Source organism: Carettochelys insculpta, chromosome 5 (genome assembly GCF_033958435.1).
Source record: "Carettochelys insculpta isolate YL-2023 chromosome 5, ASM3395843v1, whole genome shotgun sequence".
Taxonomy (NCBI): Eukaryota; Metazoa; Chordata; order Testudines; family Carettochelyidae; genus Carettochelys; species Carettochelys insculpta.
Window position 1 is genome coordinate 60,066,812 of NC_134141.1, and position 17,656 is coordinate 60,084,467.

The window sequence follows — 17,656 nt, forward strand, 5'->3', positions numbered from 1 at the left end:
GACGTCTGGTATCCCCAGGGATCTGCAGGCGAAGATCGTGGATCTTCCCTTTGATAAACAAAAGCTGTTTGTGGACTCAACCGACTCAGTCCTCCACTCCAGCAAGGACTCGAGGGCCACACTTAGAACCTTGGGCATTTACACTCCCCCATACAAGAAGAAATTTTATCCTCAGCAAAGACGCTATGCTTACCAACCACAGCGTGCTCAATATCAGCGAGGCTACGACCAAGGGTGCCATCAACAGCAGCAGCAGTACAGAACTCCCAGGCGACGTTCTCAACAAAGCCGTACACCCTCGGGGCAGGCCCAAAGACAACAAGTTTGACGGGTATGTCGGGAGCTGCACTATCAACACCATCCCTCAATGCCACTCTCATCTCATGTTCCATCATCGCCTCAAACCGTTCCACTCCCAATGGCAAAAGATCACCACGGACAGATGGGTGCTAGAGATTATAGCCACGGGTTACACGATCCCCTTCCAGTCACTTCCACCGACAAAGCCTCCCACCAGGCCTCATCTCAGAGACGCTGCCCACGAGGCGAGGCTCAAGCAGGAGGTGGATCACCTTGTGTTCATAGAGGTGGTGGAAAGAGTGCCGGAGCAATTCCAGGGGAAAGGTTTTTATTCACGCTACTTCCTAACAGAAAAGAAAACAGGAGGCTGGAGGCCGATCTTGGATCTACGGGGCCTCAACCATTACTTGCACAAGCAACGCTTTCGGATGATCACAGTTGCCTCCATACTTAACGGCACTGGACGATGGAGACTGGTTTGCAGCCCTCGACTTACAAGATGCTTACTTTCATATAACAATCCACCCAGCACACAGACGCTTCCTACGCTTCACGATCGGCAGGGAACAGTTCCAGTACAGGGTTCTTCCATTCGGCCTATCCTCGGCTCCCAGAGTTTTTACCAAAACCCTGGCAGTGGTATCAGCCTACCTGCACAGACAGGGGGTGTTTATTTTCCCATACCTGGACGACTGCCTGCTGAAAGGGGCCTCAAAGGCAGAGGTCTTACGCATGATACGCATCACCGCAGACACGTTTACTTCGCTGGGCCTAGTTATCAACCTCGCAAAGTCAAAGACCAAACCCACACAAGATATAGAGTTCATAGGGGCATGCATAAACTCTATCACAGCAAGAGTATACCTGCCCGACACCCACTTCCACGCCATCAGCTCACTGGTGCAAGTCATGACGTACAGCCCCACGGTGCCGGTCCTAACGTGCCTACAGCTGTTGGGCCACATGGCGGCAGTGACGTTTGTGGTACAGAATGCCAGGTTACACATGCGAAGCCTGCAGCATTGGCTGGCGAGTGTTTACAAACCGGCATCCCATACTGTCCACAAGGTAGTGTCGCCCATGACAGAGGTGCGCAGATCCCTAGCGTGATGGGAAAATCCCAAGAATCTGCTAGTGGGGGTTCCTTTTCACCAACCACAAATTTCTATTTTTCTTACTACCGACGCCTCCCACATAGGATGGGGAGCGCACACTGGCAGCAAGGTGATGCAAGGGCTATGGTCCCCTGCGGAACAGACACTGCACATAAACATACTGGAGCTCAGAGCAGTGTTCAACGCGTGCAGACATTTTCGAGATTACCTGCATGGCAAAGTAGTTGGGATCAATACCGACAATACCTCCACTATGTTCTACATCAATCGACAAGGAGGGGCACGATCCCGTGCGCTATGTGCAGAAGCAGTCCGATTGTGGAACTGGTGCATCGCCAACAACATAACGTTGAAAGCCTCGTACTTGCCGGGCGCTCACAATGTGAAGGCAGATCAGCTGAGCAGGCGCTTCGCACTCACGCACGAATGGCAGATCCGCTCTGACCTGCTACAGTGCATATTTCGTACATGGGGGATTCCCCAAGTTGATTTGTTTGCCACCCAGTACAAGAAGGGCAGGAATAGGGTGGGGGTCCCTGGGGGACGCATTCATGATTTCATGGAAGGGCCCTCTACTCTACGCGTTTCCCCCCACAACGCTTATCCACAAGGTTCTGCAGAAAGCCAGAAGGGAGAGAGCTCGCATGATACTCATAGTCCCAACTTGGGACCGGCAACAATGGTTTCCCTTGCTTCTGCGCATGTCGGATCGCCCACCACTTCCCCTACCAGTGGCGCTGGACTTACTCATGCAGGCTCGGGTCCATAGTGCACCCGCACCCTCAGGGTCTGCGTCTACAAGCATGGTTAAGCCATGGCTCAGCACCTTAGAGAGCACGTGTACAGAGGGAGTACAACAAGTCCTGGAGTGTAGCCGAAGGACCTCCACCAGGAATACTTATGAACAGAAATGGACTCGATTTACAGCCTGGTCTTCCGCCAAGCAGTTAGCTCCCCTTGACGTTCCTATAACTGTAATACTAGAATACCTATTGGACCTCAAACGAGACAGGCTTTCTCTATCCTCGCTAAAGGTCCACCTCGCTGCTATATCAGCTTTTCGGTATACAGAGGAAGGGCCCACTGTATTCACCCACCCTATCATCACAAGGTTCTTGAAGGGGCTGGTAAACCTGTACCCTCCTCGAAAACCGCTTCCACTGTCGTGGAGTTTGGACTTGGTGCTCAGCACGCTATCGGGACCACCCTTTGAACCATTAGCCACGGTATCCCTCCGACTCCTTACGATGAAAACAGCCTTCCTCCTTGCGATTACGTCAGCCCACAGGGTGAGCGAGCTCGCAGCAGTGATGGCAACGCCACCCTGCACAGTATTCTCAAAGGGGGTGGTAACCTTACGGTTACACCCAGCCTTCGTTCCAAAAGTTTCTTCGGAGTTCCATCTTAACGAACCAATAGTTTTACCCTCATTTTACCCGAAGCCTCACAGATCCAGCAAGGAGGCGCACCTACATCTCCTAGACGTGAGAAGGGCGTTGGCCTTCTACATAGACAGAACTAAGTCCTTCCTGAAAACGGACAGGCTTCTAGTGTCTCTCGCTCCCAGGTCAAAAGGGGAAGGCCTCTCTTCACAGAGAATTTCAAAGCAGATCGTGTCCTGTATAAAAATGTGCTACAAGCTTCGAAAGACCGCTTTGCTGGCCCCACCTAGGGCTCACTCCACCAGGGCGGTGGCGGCGTCAACAGCCTTCTTCAAGGGCATCGCGTTAAAAGACATACGTAGAGCGGCGACCTGGTCATCCTACGACACCTTCGCCAAGCATTATGCCCTACATCGGGTATTCGAGGAGGATACCCGTCTGTCGACAGCAGTCCTCTCGAGCGCAAGCTGCACATGAATCGATTACCCACCTCCTTACTTGGGTTACTGCTGGGTAGTCACCTATTGTGGAGCACCCACGGGGACCACTCGAAGGTGAAAGAGAAGTTACTCACCTGTAGTAACGATGGTTCTTCGAGATGTGTCCCCGTGGGTGCTCCACCACCCGCCTATCCTCCCCGCTTCAAAATCTCTCTCTGATGTTTTTCAGGAGCATCCGAGGTGGTTGGTCAAGGAACTGGCGGGGAACGGATCGCGCACATGGCTGGGGGGCGCGCAAGGGAGCGGCACGCATCGGCACATGCATGATCCAATAGAAACTGCTAGAAGAAATCCGATCTGCGGCGCCGGGCGAGCCCGACACCTATTGTGGCGCACCCACTGGGACACATCTCGAAGAACCATTGTTACTACAGGTGAGTAACTTCTCTTTTCTTACACTTAAATTCTTTGAGTAGTTCTGGAATGTCTCACCTTTCCTGGCTAGAGTCATTAGTATGGTCATTTACTTAAAAAAATAGTTTTTTGGTTTGTTTTACTGGTGGTGCAAATCTACACATACTTTGATGTGTATAACACAATGTATTGCTCCCGTGGATATAAAGTGAGAGTAGCAGTGCATACATAACAGCCCACCTATGAGGTGGTCGGGTGGGCGTGGGGATTTGACCATTCTGTCCCTGTTTGAAATTGCTGTCAGCCGACCTTGTAGGGAGACTTGGGCTCTTTCCTAGCAGGGTCATGTAACTCTTGTCAGAAGAGTAACAAAGAGGAAGCCGTGCTAGTCTCTACACTATCAAAACAAAAAGCAGTCAAGTAGCACTTTAAAGACTAGCAAAATGGTTTATTAGGTGAGCTTTCGTGGGACAGACTCACTTCTTCAGACCATAGGTCATTTAAAAGGCTTTGAGATCTACAGCAGAGTGTACGCCCAGCAGAGGCTAACAAACGTCTTCCACTTTGGAACGTGCAGTGATTCGCTGTTCCCGTTCCTCAAGCCTGCCACAGCTGTGGGACACTTTCAAATCGAGCCTGGCCCTTTCTCTTTTTAACTCTTTCTGCGAGCCACTGAGTACTGCGAGACTAAGTCAAGCAGAAACGCCTTTTCCTGCCCTCTCTGCATTCGCTCCTACCGGTCCCAAACCCGCCCTTGCCACGACATCCGCCGTTGGCCTCTCCGCACTGCACCTGGTGTCACGAGGCGTTTGGCAGGCGCTCCAGAAAGACTCCGTCAGGCGGAGTTAGAAGCGCGCCGTGCCTGAGCCTTCACTCGGCAGCAGGACCTCGAGCCTACCGCACCCCCGCAGGGTCACGCGGCATTTCTACGCCTGCGTCGCCGAGGAACGCCGCCGTTGCGCAAACCGGTCAGGTTCTCATTGGCGGCGGCCGGGATGACGCCTGGCGGAGAGAAGGGAGGGACCAGCGGCTGCAGCCGGAACTGCTCCGGCTCGGGCGCTGGCAGAGCGCCGCCCGCCTCTTCGCGACGAGCCCGCGCGCGTGCCCAGGTAAGTGGGGTCCTGGGGACGCTCGTTCCCGTGGGAGCAGCGCCCGTCCAGGGTGGCGGTCCGGGACCTTCTTCCTCCTTTTCCGGGCGCGGAGAGGCGCTGTGGAGGCCTAGACAAGGCATGTGTCCGGGCGGGGCTAGCAGCGCTGCGGACTGCCACGGGCTGAGGGTGGCCCTCTTCGCATTGGGCCTGGCCGCTCCGCTCGGTCTGTTAGGGTAATACTTCCCTAGGCCTCAGATCGACCTGGTCAGGGTCCGTCCTCCAGGGTTTGCTTACACGCACCTAGCAGGGACGTGAGATCGAACTCTCTGGGCTCCACAGTCAACACCTGTGGGTGGTCGACAGGAGAAGTTCTCCCATCCACCTCACTTATTGAAGACAGCCAGGGAAGTCCACAAGTCAATTCTAGTTATGCATTTGCCGTAGCCAGTATTGCACATCTACAGTTGTCCTTAATGTCTAGTGTACTTACACAGTACTGCTGGCAATATCTGTAGATGCTTCTGTTTTCCCCCTCACCAGACGGAGAGCCATGCAAGCGATCTTGTCCCCCAAAGCCTCTGCCCAGTTCATAGCTGAGAACAGCTGTGATGTGTTTGTGGAAGAAGTGCAAGTCCGGAAAGTTGCAGAAACTCTGTTTGATAAAGTCTCAACAAAAGAGTTCAGTGTGGCTGCATGGAAATCTCTGCATGAGCTGAACCCTCAAGCAGTAAGTGATGATGCAGTGAATTGGGTGTTTCTTGTAGACACCCTTAATTTTTCCTTTTGGTCGGAACATGAAGACCATAAGTGTCTGGTGAAGTACAGAGACAAGATGTACAGCGGTTACTGGTCTCTTTGTGCTGCAATCAACAGAGCACTTGATGATGGTTAGTGTGTCATTTCTCTGAATTTTGGTGGAAGAGCATGGTACCTATATGTCTGAGTTGTTTGTTAAATTTAAAAATTTACATGCCAGTCACATAATGATAAGGAAAGGAGGACAGTCAAGACTGTCTCAAAAATCATTTTCAAATTCACTCCTCAATCCTGCATTTACAGGGTGAGCAGTTCTGTATGCATGAATAGTCCCATTAAGTTTTACAGATGATATACTAGAAGGGCTCTGACAGAAAATAAGCTACTTAATTGTGTATGCGTAAAGCAATGTCTCTTGGATTATATTTTTTCTTGTTAACTATGGTTTTGACAGCTACATAGTTATGTGCATACATGAGGCCTGTTTTTCGTGTACATATTTTTTAAAATTAATTTTATATTTTTGTGATTAACAAATGTTGTCTATGCTGAGACTCTGAAGAATTCTCTCTTGATTATCAAACACCAGTGTAGCTCCAGAAGGTCTAGAAAACACAGGATATGGTGTAGACTCCTGCTTCCACAGTTGCTGTCACTGAAGGAGTGCTACACCAGTGATGAAGGTTTTGCCAGAAATTCTCAATGTGGACGTAGTTAAGTGCCATTAGGAAGAAATCACAATTAGGGCATGTAAAAAGGGGAAAGCTGTAAGGATATTTTATGGAAATAGTGACCATAATATAATAACGTTTAATATTTCTGTGTTGGGAAGATCACCGCAGCAGTCCAACACTCTGGCATTTAATTTCAAAAAGGGGAATTATACAAAAATGAGGAGGTTAGTTAAACAGAAATTAAAAGGTAGAGTAACTAAAGTAAAATCCCTACAGGCTGCGTGGAAACTTTTCAAGGACACCATATTAGAGGTGCAACTTAAATGTATACCCCAAATTAAAAAACACAGTAAGAGACCTAAAAAAGAGCCACCGTGGCTTAACAACCGTGTAAAACAGGCAGTGAGAGATAAAAAGGCATCCTTTAAAAAGTGGAAGTCAAATCCTAGTGAGGAAAATAGAAAGGAACATAAACACTGCCAAATTAAGTGTAAAAATGTAATAAGAAAAGCCAAAAGAGATTTTGAGGAATGGTTAGCCATAAATTCAAAAAACAATAGTAAAATGTTTTTTAAGTACATTAGAAGCAGGAAGCCCACTAAAAAAGCAGTGGGACCCCTGGACAATAGAGATATAAAAGGAGCAATCAAGGAAGATAATGCCATTGCAGAGAAACTAATGATTTCTTTGCTTCAGTCTTCATGGCTGAGGATATTACAGAGGTTCCCAAATCTGAGCCGTCCTTTGTAGGTGACATATCTGAGGAACTGTCCCAGATTGAAGTGTCAGTAGAAGAGGTTTTGGAACTAATTGATAGGCTAAACAGTAACAAGTCTCCAGGACCAGATGGCATTCACCCAAGAGTTCTGAAAGAACTCAGATGTGAAATTGCAGAGCTATTAATGGTGGTTTGTAACCTATCTTTTAAATCAGCTTCGGTACCCAATGAGTGGAAGACAGCTAATATAACGCCAATATTTAAAAAGGGCTCTTGAGGAGACCCTGGCAATTACAGACCGGTAAGTCTAACATCAGTACCAGGCAAATCAGTAGAAACAATAGTAAAGAATAAAATTGTCAGACACATAGAAGAACATGATTTGTTGGGCAAAAGTCAGCATGGTTTCTGTAGAGGGAAGTCCTGTCTTACTACTCTATTAGAGTTCTTTGAAGGGGTTAACAAACATGCAGACAGGGGGGATCCAATGGACATAATATACTTAGATTTCCAGAAAGCCTTTGACCAAGGTCCCTCACCAAAGGCTCTTATGTAAATTAGGTGGTCATGGGATAGGAGCAAAGATCCTTTCATGGATTGGAAACTGGTTAAAAGACAGGAAACAAAGGGTTGGAATAAATGGTAAATTTTCACAATGGAGGGGGGTAACTAGTGGTGTTCCCCAAGGGTCAGTCCTGGGACCAGTCCTGTTCAACTTGTTCGTGAATGATCTAGAGAAAGGGGTAAGCAGTGAGGTGGCAAAGTTTGCAGATGATACCAAGCTGTTCAGGGTAGTCAAAACCAAAGTAGATTGTGAAGAACTTCAAAAAGATCTCAGCAAGCTGAGTGAGTGGGCAGCAAAATGGCAAATGAAATTTAATGTGGGTAAGTGTAAGGTAATGCACATTGGGAAAAATAACCCCAATTATACATACAATGTGATGGGGGCAAATTTAGATACAACAGATCAGGAAAGGGATCTTGGAATTATAGTGGATAGTTCTCTGAAAACATCCACGCAGTGTGCAGCTTCAGTCCAGTAAAGCAAATAGGATGTTAAGAATTATTAAAAAAGGGATAGAGAATAAGACGAAGAATATCATACTTCCCCTATATAAAACTATGGCACACCCACATCTTGAGTACTTCGTGCAGATGTGGTCTCCTCACCTCAAAAAAGATATACTGGCATTAGAAAAAGTTCAGAAAAGGGCAACTAAAATGATTAAGGGTTTGGAAAGGGTCCCATATGAGGAGAGGCTAGAGAGACTGGGACTGTTCAGTCTAGAAAAGAGGAGATTGAGGGGTGACATGACAGAGCTATATAAAATCATGAATGGTGTGGAGAAAGTGAATATTGGAAAGTTATTTACTTGTTCCCATTATATATGAACTAGAAAACCCCAAATGAAATTAATGGGTAGTAGGTTCAAAACTAATAAAAGAAAATTTTTCTTCACACAGCGCACAGTCAACCTGTGGAACTCCTTGCCGGAGGAGGCTGTGAAGGCCAGCACTCTAACAGAATTTAAAAAAGAGCTTGATAAATTTTTGGAGGTTAGGTCCAAAGTATGGTGCTCCTAGCCTTTAGTCAAAGGCTGGAGACAGATGGCAGGAGACAAATTGCTTGATCATTCTTCGGTTCACCTCCTCTGGGTCATCTGGCACTGGCCACTGTCGGCAGACAGGATCCTGGGCTGGATGGACCTTTGGTCTGACCCAGTATGGCCGTTCTTATATTCTTATGTGGATTCACAATCACTGGGAATTATAGTAAAAACAGGAATAAGAATTAGATTATATTTGTGTGGGATATTATTTAAATATCAAGTCAGGCATTGAAAACTAGTAGAAAAGGGGAAAATACAGGAGAGAAAAGAAAGGTACAGGGGTGACCAGGTATTGGGAGCGGTTATCTATAGGAGTCTACAGACTTATAAATCATTGTCTCCATTTAAAACCAAATTTAACAGTTGACTAAACAATTAATCTTAATTTCTGAACATAACTTTCTAGTATACATATGTAATATGACTGATCCAAGCCTAAGTAAGTTATTTTGCAAATGTCTGTTTGATGTGAAGTGGTGAAAGGATTTATTTTTACTTTTTTGAAGGAATACCTATTACCAGTGCTGCATATTATGCCACTATGACACTTGACCAGGTTAGACATGTATTTCGCTCTGACACGAATGTTCCCATGCCTTTGATTGAAGAGCGGCATCGTATTCTGAATGAAACTGGGACAGTTTTGCTTGAGAAGTTTGGAGGCTCGTTCGTCACCTGTGTTAAAATGAGTGAGAAAAGTGCTCAGAAACTATTACGTACAGTAGTGGAGAATTTTCCTTCTTACAGAGATGAGGCTACATTTAAGGCAAGTTAGTTCTGCTGGGGAATTTTGAATTTCAAACGCTTACTTATTATTGAGTGTATCCCAGAACTACTGTTAGGCTGTCTGTGAAAACGCTTTTTTTTTTTTTTTTTTTTTTAAATGACAGTAGATCACATTTTGCCAAGAATTGGGGTCTCGTGAAAACGTGCTTCCATGAAGTCAAAGATGACCTGAAATAATGCTGTGAAAACTTTTTGGCTACGGTTACACTGGAGAGTTTTGTCGACCAAACTTGTGGAGTGTTTATACGCAAAATGGGTTTTGTTGACAGTGTGTCGACAAAACCCAGCACTTTCACCAGCAGTGTTCAGCCTCAAAACTTGGAGGCAGAACACTGCTGTTGACAGATTTCTGTTGACAAAACAGCTGTGTAAACATCCCCATGGGGCTTCTCCTGACAGACAGGGCATCCACAACTATGGGCGGCCTGTCTGCTGTGTTTGTGGGTGCCTGTTTTGTTGAGAGAGCACTCAGGTAGTGTGGCTGCTCTGTCGACAGAGTGGAGCGCTTTCCCGATTTGCTTTTGAGTGTACAGTAAACCCTTGATTTTTATGGGCCCTGATTTAACAGACTTTGGCTACGTCTACACGTGCACCCAACTTCGAAATAGCTTATTTCGATGTTGCGACATCGAAATAGTCTATTTCGATGAATAACGTCTACACGTCCTCCAGGGCTGGCAACGTCGATGTTCAACTTCGACGTTGCTCAGCCCAACATCGAAATAGGCACAGCGAGGGAACGTCTACACGCCAAAGTAGCACACATCGAAATAAGGGAGCCAGGCGCAGCTGCAGACAGGGTCACGGGGCGGACTCAACAGCAAGTCGCTCCCTTAAAGGGCCCCTCCCAGACACACTTTCATTAAACAGTGCAAGATACACAGAGCCAACAACTAGTTGCAGACCCTGTATATGCAGCACAGACCCCCAGCTGCAGCAGCAGCAGCCAGAAGCCCTGGGCTAAGGGCTGCTGCCCACGGTGACCACAGAGCCCCGCAAGGGCTGGAGAGAGAGTATCTCTCAACCCCCCAGCTGATGGCCGCCATGGAGGACCCCGCTATTTCGATGTTGCGGGACGCGGATCGTCTACACGTCCCTACTTCGATGTTGAACGTCGAAGTAGGGCGCTATTCCCATCCGCTCATGGGGTTAGCGACTTCGACGTCTCGCCGCCTAACGTCGATTTCAACTTCGAAATAGCGCCCAACACGTGTAGACGTGACGGGCGCTATTTCGAAGTTACTGCCACTACTTCGAAGTAGCGTGCACGTGTAGACGCAGCTTTTGGGACCAATGGACATCCTCCAGACCCCTGTTGTTCCCAAAGCCCGCTTAATGGGGCCTGTAAAATTCTAAATCGTAAAATGTAAGGGACTTACCCAGGCCGCTGGAGCTGCCACATGCTCCTACCATCAGGGATGGGGTGTGTACATGGGCAGATGGCACTCATGTATGCCCCTCACCCAGGTGAGAGGAGCATGTGGTGGCAGCTCCAGCCATGTGGCATGGGGCCGCTCCAGCCGCAAGATGCTGGTCTGGCTCCAGCAGCGCTGCATAGTGGAGCCCAGCCGTGGTGAGCTGGCTGCAGCTGCAGCGGCGATCTCCAGCTCCTCCAGCAGCGGTGGGCTGATGGGTCCCTGGCTTCTTCTTTGGAGGGGGCGGAGTCGGGGCTGGGGGAGGTGGCAAGCTGCCCTGAAGGAAAGAGAAACTAATCTTAACAAGTAGAAATTTCCTGCAGAACAAAGTACAGCGAGCCCTCAGACCTAATGGACACCCCTTTCCCCTTAGTCTGTTAAATTGAGGTTTTACTATGCAGGCAACCTGTCAACAGAAAGTTTGTTGGGAAAACTCTCCTGACAGTGACTTCTTTCAACAGATAGCTGTAGTGTAACCATAGCCTTTGTTTGAATTTCAGTGGTAACAATTCTTCTGCTTTTGTAAACCAAACTTTTTCATGTGAAACTAGTGCTTGACGTTTCTCTCTGTTAAAAAGCAAACAGCATGTAGTGAAAAGCAAATCTGATATCTTTCCAATTTTGGGGGGGAAGAAGGGTGCTTTTGAAATCAGGGCACCCTTTCAAAGGAACCCTGGCTAGTGGCTTTTTTTAGTTGAAAATCAGCACATTTTGAGGGGCTGGCGGGCTGTCATTATGCAAATGAGGTGCTGAATATTCGTATCAGTGCCTCTGTTGCATTTTCAAATGGGAGTAATTGACATGCCCCTTTTGAAAGCAAGGGGTAATTTAGCCATGGCCGGTATGGCTTATTTTGAAATAGGCTCTATTCCCTGTCCTAACAGCATCTATTTCAAAATAGCTCTTTCAAAATAAGCACTATTCCTCATACAATGAAGTTTACCAATTTTGAAATAAGCCAACCACTACTTTGAAATTACTTTGAAATAGCAGTTGTGTTGTGTAGGCTCTAGCAAAGTTATTTTGAAATAACGGCTGCTATTTTGAAATAACTTTGCTGTGTAGACACATCCAAACTTCAGAACAAAAATCAGTCACAAATGCTGACGCTGCACCATAAACATCTACATGATCAAAGAGTTTATTGCACAAATGTGTAGCCTGTCTTTCTGTTTTTTGCCCGGCAGCTCTGTGTGTTGGAGGTGTATGAAACAGTGCTTCCCAAATGTATACCCTGGTTGTAACAAAATCAGTGCTAGCAGCTGAGTCACACTGGTGCTAGGCAAAAGACTGAGCTGTCACTAGGTAGGACCATAACTATCACAGGATCATGAAGTGAGGTCAGGGTGGAGTCTTAAAATAAATCAAATTTCCCTAATAACACTCAGGAATAAACATGTATTGTGCATTAGTGTTACACAGTTGTATTAAAAAATATAATCAAAATAAGCTGCAGTTCTTCTCAGCCATTATCTGCCTCTTTTGGAAAATTTTTAAAACTAAGATAATTTGTCCCCAGTTCGGTGGGCATAAACTTTTGCAAAATGTACTACACACAAGACAAACTGCTGCTAAAATTACAGAAATAAGTGAATCACAGATTCCCTATTGTCCTTACATTCTTAAAGGCTACAATGAGCCCAAAAATTGTCTTTTTATTTGTCCCCATAGTAATAGCCTGCTCTTCACCACAACCCCCCTGCCAAAAAACCCACAAAAAATAAAATACCAGTTGTTGTTATAGGCCACAGGTAAACAACCGCTTAAGCGCTTTGCTGAACTGGAGGCTGGAGACATTTTTTGTATCTGAGGTTTTTGAGATTCACACTGCTGGAGTTTCATACCTGCCAGTAAAACCATGAAATCCTTTCAAAGGAGTGATCTGTAAATGATACATATACATATCCCTGAACTGTAAAATCCCCACTCCCTAACAATTCACCTTTTCTCTGATTTGGCATTAGCAGCATTGTCCTACCTTTCATGCTCATTAGACTGTTGGTTAGTAGCAACTAGCTTTGGCATTATAGTGCCCAGGCCTCCCTTTGGCTGCGTCTACACTAGCAAGTTCTTTTGAAAGGTTTTTCGAAAGAAGGGGGCTCTTTCAAAAGATCCAATGGAGCGTCTACACAGAGTGTTCTTTCGAAGCAAACAAACTCAATGTACAGTACAAATGGTCTGATCCAGGAAGGTGCCCCCTATGTTTCTTTCCTCCAAAAAACGTCTTGGGTGAACTCTATGCCCGTGAAGGAAACTTTGTAGTAACTGGACTCCAAGTGTATAACTCATGGACAATAAACCAATGTTGTTCAGTAACCTCATATCACAGTATCAGTTTGACTTCCTTTAGTTCTGGTGTATTTCTTATTATTATTTATTATATTTATTTGTTTCCTAAGGGTTTTTTTGCATTTAAGATTTGCAATTGGTTCTATCATGTTTTTATTTGACTATATAATAGGGTACTGTATTCTGTTTAACTTAATTTAGTAAGTATAATAATGGCTGTTTCCTTTAACAATACAGTTTCTGACTACTTATCTCTCAGGTGCCTAAACAACTGTGTTCTTATCTGTCAGGGTAAAAAGGTGTCTTTTTATAAACGGGCACAAATACTAGTGGCTGATACCTGGAGCGTATTGGAAGGGAAAGGAGACGGCTGCTTCAGTGACATTTCTAGTCTGACTATATTTGCTGACTATCGGATTCCTCAAGTCCTTGTTCACCTGGGAGCAATGAGATATTCTGATGAACTGACGAGGAAACTCCAGGAAGGTTTGCAGTTCTTTTTTTTCCATCGTGTGTTTTGTGTTGTCTGTCAGTCATGAATATTAATTTTGTAGTGTAGAGATGATTTGCTTCCGTGAAAGAGGCATGAGAGGAGTTTTTCCTTCTCGTATGCAGAGCTATGATCCAGTGATGGCAAAAGGGTAGGAGTATGTGCTCTAAAGATCTGGGATGAGAGGAATCCCATCATTCTTCTCATTTTATATAAATATTAAACTAAATTTATTTGGATTAAACCCTACTAAGACGGGATTAGAAAGGATGTAAAGCAGTAGAACACTGAGCTGATTGGTACCATTTTCAGTAAGGTTATCACTGCCAGTTTGTCTGCTTGGCAGTTTTCTAACTGGAGCTGGCCTGTATCAGGTGACTCTGACTCACATCACTCCACTTAAGGGGCTGTGCAATGCAGGTGTAGTCCTTCAAGCTCTGGTTGGAGCCCAGTTTGGAGCTCCAGCCCAAGTTTGAAAGTCTATATGTAGTTAAACAGGCCGTTATTGCAAACTCTGAGCCCAAGTCCACTGCATGAACAAGCTGTGCATGTTTTTCATTGTATTATAAACCGTTGCTCCCTGTAAGCTGAGTGCTTAGGCCTCCCAGCTGATTAGCAGAGCACCCACAGTGGGCTGCATGTGTTTCTGTTGGGGGTGAACATCCACCCATGGCTTGGTGCACGTAACAGAATTAAATCTGCCCATAGATGGAAAGAAATTAGAGGGAACACCGATGTAGACATATCCTTGGTAAGTTCCTAATAGCTGTACCTACCTTCTTCCTGAACTTGAAAACAGGAATAGATGGGGAATGGGAACATTTGTTTACTTCAAACTGCTAAACAGCTACTGTGTGTTTGAAAAGAAAGTAGTAAAGACATACAAAGGTCTTTTGTTACTATGTAAACATATCCATGTGAAGTGAAGTTCTGAAGGCCTCATAACTATATTCTCTCTGGATTCATAGTAAAGGCATAATGATTGTAGCCATTAGACTACATGGACTCCTTTACATATGGCAATCCTTTTTTCATGTCCATTGTTAGTTGCCTCTCTTCTTATGTGACATGTTTTGGTCAGTACATAACACGTTTATATCGAACAAATGCAGCCTCTAATACTGTGTTCTTTTATTTGTTGATGTTTCTGTTTCCATCTTTCTGTGCATGTTAACAGAACAATTAATATAAACTAAACCTCTCTAGTCCAGCACATTCTCAGCTGGCAACATCTGTAGTCCTGCATGATTTTGGTTAGCCAGACAACCACTTTTCATGGGTGTTGCCAAGTTTCCCATGGTCCCATAAAACTTGTTTCCAGCCACCAGTCCTGACTCTATGTTTTGTGCTATTATTTAGCTGTAATTATTCCTAAATGACTTGTCACTGTTCACTCTTAGAAGAATTGGTTATGTGCTAGACAACGTTGACCTCCTGTGGTCTGACAAATGCTACTGTTCAGCACTGGTCAGGTCCTGATGGTGCCAGACTAGAGAGGTTCAACCTGAGTAGAAATGGGATTTGTTTCTAGATTTTGTCATTTGTTTGTTTCAATTTTCTCATTAAAACCTGTATCTTAGCTTTACCACTTTTGAGTAATTTTGGCTGTTAGTTCATCTCTCTGATGAAACAATTTTACCTAGCAGTAGGGTAAATTCAGTATAAAGACATTATAAACAATAGATCATGTATTATACACTCATCCCTCATTAAACGAGTACTTTACTAACGAGTACTCGCTTAAACAAGGGACACATTTACTTACCTTTGTTCACTCTACAAGTGAACTCTGCCCGCTAATACAAGCCTTACCGCTGCCCCACGGCTCCAATGCACTGCAGCCTGACCACCCCCCGCCGTCCCCACAACCCCAACCTGTGGCAGCCTGCCCCCCACCCACCTGCCCTGCAGCAGCTTGACCCCTGCTGCCAGCCCCGCGGCCCTGACTGTGGCAGCCTTAACCCCTGTGCGGGCCCCCTGCCGGCCCCCTACAGCAGCCTGACACCCCTCCCCGCCGCCAGCCCCGTGGCAGCCTGACACCCCCCTCCACACACACCTCCACCTCCCCGTGGCAGCCTGACTCCCCCGCTCTCCACTGCCCTGCAGCAGCCTGATCCCACACCTCTGCTAGCCCCGCAGACTGGCCCTGCGGCAGCCTGACCCCCCCCACCTCCTCTCCCTACCAGCCTGGTAGTCCTAGCCTGCTGCAGCCTGACACACCCCCCTCCCCGCCCGACCGTCCACCTTCAGCAGCCTGAACACACACCCCCTGCCAGAACACACACATTCAACCTTCAGTAGCCTGAGCCCCCTACCCACCCCATGGACCCAACTGGCCACCAGGTTTTAACTGCCGCCAGCCTTTAACCTTTTCCAACCTCCCAACCCAAGGTTCACTCACCTTTCAAAAGCAGCGCCACATGCTGCCACTCCTTCGCTGAGCTTTAGGAACCAATCAGACACTTTTACGTGTATTTTAATGGTAATTTAGTGTCCCTCTTAACGAGTTTTTGCCTACGAGCACAGAGTTGGGAACTGATTGTGCTCATATAGCAAGGGATGAGTGTATCTACACTTCTCTGCTTCTTCAATAATACCAATCATTAACATAAAAGAAAGCAGCTTCCAGTCTTCCAACTGTCTGTTTTTCTTCCCTTTGGTAAGTCTTCCAGAGCAAACAAAATTCAAATACAATGCATTGCACTTTGTACATGTACCCAACATTGCTCTCCTGCAGTGACTCTTGTTTCAGCATTCACAAAGCTTTTGCTATTATCTGGCAGCATCAAATACAAACTAGAAGCTATAGTTCCCTGTTGTGGGCACTAAGGGGAGGTAAAGGACATCAAACTAATGGAATGAACTGTAGTGTAGTCCCGCCAAATAATGCTTCGAGACACAAGTTTGGACTTGTTCACTAGCTTTTTGGAAAGCTGATTTTAATTCTGTTGTAGGCCACAAGAACTTAAGAGTCTTATTCTAGTGTTGGGGTGATACAGTGAGATTCTGTTGCCACGTAGGGTGGAGGTTGTCAGAAAAAGGTAAGGGCTGAAGGTCAGAAGGACAAAAGGTCAGAAAAAGGCAAGATCATGAGAGAAGGGAATTTGTAAGTGCATGCAGCTTGCAGCACCACTGCCTGCAGCATTCCAGCCTTTTGGATTGAGCCATAGTGTCTGGATTTGCCTGTATATTAACCCTTCTCTCCTCTGCAGCCCTCTCTTGCTGTATTGTGGAAATAACTAAAACATTTAGGAATTACATGTCTTTGGATGGGAATTGAACAATGTAGCAATTGATAAATATAAACAACAAAACAAAATGAAGACCCTAGAAAGTGTACAGCCTCAGTTTCCTTGATTTATAATGCAGTATATCAAGTCTGAAACTCTGGGTATGTTTAACTATATGTAGCTAAAAGAGAAGGTATTTTCCATTCTGTGATTCATGTTCCACTGAACGTTAATTGGAAAGCTCTCTACTGTCTTCTGTAGGAGTAATGTTTCAGTCTGGAGATGTACACGAAGTGGAGATCCGAGGTTGTTCTATTTGGTGTTGTGGATTGATTTGTGATCACCTTCTGGAACTTTATAAGAAGAAGGGACAAGACATGAGTGACAAAATAAATGCAGTTCTTCTTGATTATTATCTATGGGACTATGCCCGGGATCACAGGGAAGATATGAAAGAAATTCCAATTCATCGTGTGCGTTGCATATACTACTAACAATGCCTAATAAAAACACACAATTTTGTAGATATCCCACTGAATTACCATACAGGCCTGTTGCTTAAGCTGTAGCTTTTTTTTATCTACTGACTTCTGACGTACAGCTGTAAAGTAGATACTTTGTATGTCACTGCAGTTGTGTATTGTACTCCATTGAGTTCACATTCTAGGAAGGTCTATTTTTATATGCAATAAAAAAATTATGCTTGAAATAAAACTGACACCTGGATTTATATAAACTGTTGTTAAAGTTGAATCACAATATCACTGAATTTTCATAGACACGTAAGGCAGGAAGGGACCTTGAGAGGTCATCAGGTCCAGCCCTTTGCACTGAAGCCATACCAGTAAACCTAGACCAGTTCTGTCAGGTGTTTGTTCTAACTCTTCCTTAAAAGCTCCAGTGATGGGGATTTTTCAGCCTACCTTGGAAGTCTATTCTAGCAATT

The 17,656-nt window shown here is 45.7% G+C and overlaps 2 protein-coding genes across 3 annotated transcripts; both read left to right on the forward strand.

Annotated features, from left to right (window-relative positions):
* The first annotated feature begins 1,070 nt into the window (after positions 1-1,070).
* LOC142013107 (uncharacterized) lies at positions 1,071-3,785 on the forward strand. The gene is made up of 2 exons (XM_074994171.1): positions 1,071-3,351; positions 3,467-3,785. The coding sequence occupies exon 1, from the start codon at positions 1,967-1,969 to the stop codon at positions 3,272-3,274; it is 1,308 nt and encodes a 435-aa protein (XP_074850272.1). The 5' UTR covers positions 1,071-1,966; the 3' UTR covers positions 3,275-3,351; positions 3,467-3,785.
* A 536-nt stretch (positions 3,786-4,321) lies between these two features.
* On the forward strand, positions 4,322-17,418 carry QNG1 (Q-nucleotide N-glycosylase 1). Of its 2 annotated transcripts, XM_074994172.1 has the most exons (5): positions 4,322-4,760; positions 5,283-5,629; positions 9,007-9,266; positions 13,281-13,476; positions 16,972-17,418. In XM_074994172.1, the coding sequence occupies exons 2-5, from the start codon at positions 5,293-5,295 to the stop codon at positions 17,202-17,204; spliced, it is 1,026 nt and encodes a 341-aa protein (XP_074850273.1). In that variant the 5' UTR covers positions 4,322-4,760; positions 5,283-5,292; the 3' UTR covers positions 17,205-17,418. The 2 variants fall into 2 exon arrangements, with proteins under 2 accessions (XP_074850273.1, XP_074850274.1); XM_074994173.1 differs by lacking the exon at positions 4,322-4,760 and having other exon boundaries at positions 5,335-5,469.
* The last annotated feature ends 238 nt before the right edge of the window (positions 17,419-17,656 follow it).